Here is a 6,000-nt window from a genome sequence, read left to right as displayed (position 1 = left end):
TACAAAACAGATATTAAAACCTCGTTAGGGGCAACTTCTAGATCTGAAGCTACTAGAAGTCAGGTACAATAACCTTAGAATAACATCAGAGGTACTTGAGTTCTTTTAGGGATATTGCTTGATTTTCAAAAATATGCATATATTTTTTCGAAAAACTAATATAGTTCAGATTTGTTTGACAACAGTCTTTAAATCCATATGAAAGAATCATCTTGGCTCATTTACTAAGTATATATTTTGGCCAAAAATATGAAGGAAACACATCAAATTCATTCAAAATGAGACAGAAGACCAAAAAGTTATTGCATTTTAACTTCTTTAATAATTCACTCAAAACGGTAACACGAGAGGAATCCACTATTTTAATTAACATTTACACAGAATTATAAAGAATAAAAGACTGAACACATTTATGAACAAACTGCAGTATGTCTTTAGGTTCATAGGCTGCCCAACACATTTAAAGCGTATAGCAAATGAAGTCACAGAACTATAGGGCTACAAGGAAATTCCACAAGTTTATAGCTTAACTGGAATCAGATTTATCTTGATACAGAATAATCTATAAACTCATTTAGTGGTCATTTTGTCTCATCTAACAAATCACACAGATGTCAACCACAGGGCCTTGCAAATGCAGAGTGGCCATTTACCTTTAAAATGAAGTATTATAGACAACCAGAATAAAATCAATTCCCATATTTACTATTTTCCATTTTCAATATGAGCAGTTGGAATTTCACTATTTAAACTCACATTACATATACTGAAACTACAAATGAATACAGCAAGAATATAGACATACTGCAGCCTTTGACTTTGACATCAACACGCTGGTTAAAATACTGAGAAATTCGAACCACACAAAGTCACAAAATGAAGTGGAAAAACCTTAAGACCATTTAATTTAGCATGCTTATTTTGCAGCTGAGCAAGCTAAGGACCAGGGAGCAACTAGACCCTAATAATGTGTACTTTTGAAAATGATACAAACTACCTTGGTTGTGAGAAGTGCAGGTTGACCACTTTAGGAGAATAGTCTTCAAACTGACAATTCAAAATTTCCCATTACATGTGAATAAAATTGGAAAGATGTTAAATCTCCATGGAAAGTTACTCTTGTAAATTAGGATGCCTTATACTGAGGCTTTAGAATGAAGTACACTTCACAGATGGAATAGTGAACATAAATTATTACAAGTCAAGATAATAGTCATATTAGTAAGGTAAGCAAGGTAAATTTCCTTATACACAAAAATTATTTTGATGACCTTTTTCAATAATGAATCTAAAATGAAGTGTTTTAGCCCCCTAAACACAAGACGAACATAAAACTGCTTAATAACTTTAGAGCTCATGTAATATTCTTGCTGAAAACAGTTACTGAAATTACCAGCAAAATGACAGAATATCTTTAAAGCAGTACACTCATATAATCTGTAATAATTCCATTCGCTAACTTTTAAGAAGTATTCTCTGGACTATAAATTTTGTGCAAATAGACTTCCACTTTATTATTACCCAAATTACAGATATCCAAGATACCGACAATATGCACTCTATCCAGTTCAGTTGCCGCTTTTATAATATCACCTAAAAGTAAAAAGCAGATGGTAAGTACTGTAAAGTAGTTAAATATTTACTTGACTTTAGTATCACATAAGCTGTTAATTTTTTCTTATAATATTAACACCGTGCCTCATCCTCTCCCTCTTCCCTCCAATTTATTACATGCATTTACCAAAATTATATGGCAACTTCTGCAGATAAAGGTGAACACATCAAACAGATATACCAACAATGTCAAGGCATGAACTGGTATTCAAAAGCCATATTTAGTTTTTGGGTTTTTGTTTTGTTCTTGGTGAAGCAAAATAAATCCACATATCTTCAAAGTCATTTATAAGGTTCCAAATAAATAGCTTATTGGTATACTTCAAATAAATGCAAAGATAAAGTTTTCTATTTTGAAATTCAATTATCAATATTTTTGTAAATATATAAGCCATAAAGCAAAACTGTATTTACATTATATATTTTAATTGCATAAATATATGTATACATATGTGTATATGTGTAACTGATGCATCTTTTAAAGTGTATTTCCTTTAAAATGGCTTTATTAATTAAAACTTAGCTTTGGATACTCTTGAGAAACTCTATGAAAAATGGATCAGGTCTCCAGTAAGACAATTTGCTTCTCAGGAAAAAAAAAAAAAAAAGGATCAGGTGAGTGACATGGCAGAGTAACGAGTTCCAGGGTTCTGTCCTTCCGTAAAGCATCTTATAAGCTGACAAAAACTCTTAGAATAAATTTATGCAGAACTCTAGAATCTACACAAAAATTTAGAGCAACTAGGGAAAAATTAATAAAGAAAGAAACTGCTACATGATGGGTAGAGGGTGCTGTGGTGTTTTAAATTGCCTGCCTGCCACTCCTCACTCCGCAGATAAGGGGAAGCCATGAAGATGGCTGCTTGCACTTCTGCTGCAGGTTGCTAGTACCAAAGGGGGCAATGAAGACCTTATTCTCCAAGATGTGGTCATGTGTTCTCATCTTTACAGTAGCTCCCTCAAGGACAGATGCAAGGGTTTACTTTTGTTTTACCCAGTTTGGAGCATTCCCACAGCTGGGATGGCTTTTCTGGTGGTGACATTGCTGAACACATTTAAAGACAAAAATACTAGCCAGTGCAGTTGGGCAGGTTATAAAGTTGGGACAAGCAATAAGCAAACCAAAAAATTCTGGGCAGGAAGAAGCTGAGAAATGATATATATGGTAGAATGTGGGCTTTAAAAGCTTCTGTGTACAACGGAAAATCAAGAAGGCCACATGCATACCCAGGGTAGACATATGGTCAAAAAAAGGCTGAGAATACTCATCATTCATCTGTGGCTGACCTTCATGCTCTGAGCGAGCAGGAAGTGAAGGCTAAGGCAGAATTGTAAATGGCCTGGCTAAGTGTCGAAGGAGTGCCACCACTCTGGGTCAATCTGCAAAAACTGGGAGAACATATTTTTTCTTTTTCATTTCTTGGCTCCAGGTGTTTAAGGAAACTGTCAAAACACTAGCTGACTACTACTAAGATAATGCGTCACAGACTTTAGTGGCTACACATAAAAATACTTTATTTTCAATGTAAGAAAATGAAAACATTTGGAGGTTAAGTAACAAGCAAAGTCACATGGTGATTTTTATCCAGACAAGCTGGCATGAAGGTATATGCTTTTAACCTTTTATGCTAGAGCTACATCTCTAAAAAACTGTGCTAAAATATAGTAGTAGATCCAGGTTTTGTGAGAACCCAAGGGTATACTATTTGGGGGCGCTTTTTAATGAAAAAATACAAGATATGTAAGAATGCCAAATGGGTTATAGAAGGGATTTGTGCAAATTTAGGCTACATTAGCATCACAGTAAATTCATCTCTGCTAGACTTATCAAAAGATCTAATTAATGATTTAAAATTGTGTAAGTTCACTTAATCATAATGATTACAACTGATAGTACTATATAATTTTCTTTTGCCTTGAATGGGGTGGACTTTAATCCAGATGCTTTGGAAAGATTTCAAGATCTTGAGATCTGATGCTAACAGTAACAACCTAAACCTTGATCATTCTGTTACCATATTTTGACTTTTATGAACAATGACTTACTCCTATCCACAACATGAAATATAAATAAGTCTTCTGTTCAGGTAATTCTGCCTAGTTGTGTATGACAACTTCTAGCTGTGAATGACAACTTCTCTATGCCTCAATTTGCTTATCTAGTACCTACATCATAGGGTGTTTTGAGGATTAAACACACAAAAAGCATTTAGAACGGTAGTTGACACATAGCAAGCATTCAATTAAATATTAGCAGTGATTATTTTTACTTAAGGAAACCTATTATGAAATTAGGATAGTATTTATATCATAAAAATTCTTTAAAAAGGGCTATAGATTTTACCTATAAAACGAGCTTCTCTTCAGTTCATTTTAAATTGCTAGAATTACAAAAACTGTACATTTTAGGAACTTTACAAATGCATAAGGTAAGTGTGACAAAGGCAACACTATGTGTTCTCCACTCCATTTCCTCTTTGGTCACAGGAAAAAACAAAGTGTCCTGGCTTCCCTTGTAGCTAGGCTGGGATCATGTAACTTAGTTCTTGCAAATGAGAATGCAAGTAGAAGTAATGTGTCAATTCTGGTCCAGTGTAATTAAAAGCCTTCATCTTCTTCTTCTTCTGCCCTGACAACCCTAGAAACCATTTCTTCCTGCTTGGGCAGCAACAAGATGGAAGCAGACTGGATTCCTGAATTGCTGCTGGGAAGAGAGCTGATGACAGATTGCATCAGACTTGAGCAAGAAATAAACTTCTTGAGTTAAAGTCTCTGTGACTTTAGAGTTGTTTTGTAATTGAGCATAGTCCAATAGATATTGTAATACAGTGTGGTATTCCTGTCTCTGAAACTAATAAGGGAAACCTTGATTACCTAGAGAATAATAAAATTGTTTTCTTTGATGTGTTAAAACACTTCCATATTATGCTGTACTTCTAAAATGATATCCTTGGACTTCAAAGTTAAAGATGACACCAAGTAGGATATCATATCAGTAATCGGTATTCAATAAATGACTTGGGATAAATGGCTATTTGGAAAAAAAAAATATGAAGCTGGATCCCTATCTCACTTTATTTATTTATTTATTTATTTATTTATTTATTTATTTATTTGTTTGTTTGAGATGGAGTCACGTTCTGTTGCCAGGCTGGAGTGCAGTGGTGAGATCTCGGCTCACTGCAACCTCCACCTCCTGGGTTCAAGCGATTCTCCTGCCTTAGCCTCCCGAGTAGCTGGGACTACAGGCATGCACCCCCACGCCTGGCTAATTTTTGTATTTTTAGTAGAGATGGGGTTTCACCATGTTGGCCAGGATGGTCTCGATCTCTTGACCTTGTGATCCGCCCAACTCGGCCTCCCAAAGTGCTGGGACTACAGGCATGAGCCACCGCACCTGGCCAAGGATCCCTATCTCATTCTTTACACAAAAATAAATTCTAAATGGATTAAAAGTTTAAGTTGTAAAGATGAAGCCATATCAACACCCCCCAAATTGAATTCAGAAATGGGCAAAGCATTTGAATAGATATTTCTCCAAAGAAGACAAACGAATGACCAATAAGCACATGAAAAGATGCTTAACACATAATTAGTAATTAGGGAAAAACAAATCAAAACCACAATGAGATACCATTTCACATCCATTAGGATCACTGTTGTCAAAACAACAACAACAACAAAACAAAACAAGTGCTGGTGAAGATGTGGAGAAATTGGAATCCTCATGCATTGCTGGTGGGAATGTAAAATAGTGCAGCTGCCATGGGAAAGCTTGGCAGTTCCTCAAAAAGTTAAACATAGAATAACCATTTAATCCAGCAATTCCTCTACTGGGTATGTATCCAAAGGAAATGAAATCAAGTTGAGGGATTGGAGGCAGAGAAGGAGGGTGGAATAGAAGACTCCACCAATTGTCCCCCACCCCTCCCCTGGCAAGGACATTAATTGAACAATTATCTACACACACAAAAAAGCACCTTCATGTGAATCAAAAATCAGGTGAGCACTCACAGTACCTGGTTTTAACTTCATATCACTGAAAGAGGCACTTAAGAGGTAGAAAAAACACTCCTGAATCACCAATACCTACAGCAGAAAGCAAAACTGGACCAAAATCAGCTGATGCCTGCCCATGGATGGAGCATTGAAACCAGCTCTAGCCAGAAGGGAATCACTAATCCCAGTGGTCCACAAGCCTCAGCACCACGGGCTAAAGTATTCTGAGGTCCTAAATAAACCGGGAAGGCAGTTTAGGCTACAAGGACTGCAGCTCCTAGGAGAGTCCTAGTGCTGAACTGGGCTCAGAGACAGTGTACCAGGGGTGGGGTGTGTGTGTGTGTGTGTGCGCCGGGGGCTGGAGAGGGGAGACACAACCTACTGAGA

General features: G+C 36.3%; 1 protein-coding gene across 1 annotated transcript in view; it reads right to left on the bottom strand.

Annotated features, from left to right (window-relative positions):
• Positions 1–298: 298 nt before the first annotated feature.
• Positions 299–6,000, bottom strand: part of RADX (RPA1 related single stranded DNA binding protein, X-linked) — a 75,511-nt gene continuing 69,809 nt past the window's right edge. Inside the window, exon 14 of the mRNA NM_001193976.1 lies at positions 299–1,593. Within this exon, the coding sequence (NP_001180905.1) occupies positions 1,463–1,593 (131 nt within the window). The 3' untranslated portion in view covers positions 299–1,462. The remainder of the gene's footprint in view (positions 1,594–6,000) is intronic.

This window comes from Macaca mulatta, chromosome X (assembly GCF_049350105.2).
Source record: "Macaca mulatta isolate MMU2019108-1 chromosome X, T2T-MMU8v2.0, whole genome shotgun sequence".
Taxonomy (NCBI): Eukaryota; Metazoa; Chordata; class Mammalia; order Primates; family Cercopithecidae; genus Macaca; species Macaca mulatta.
This window is presented reverse-complemented; position numbering and strand designations above follow the sequence as displayed.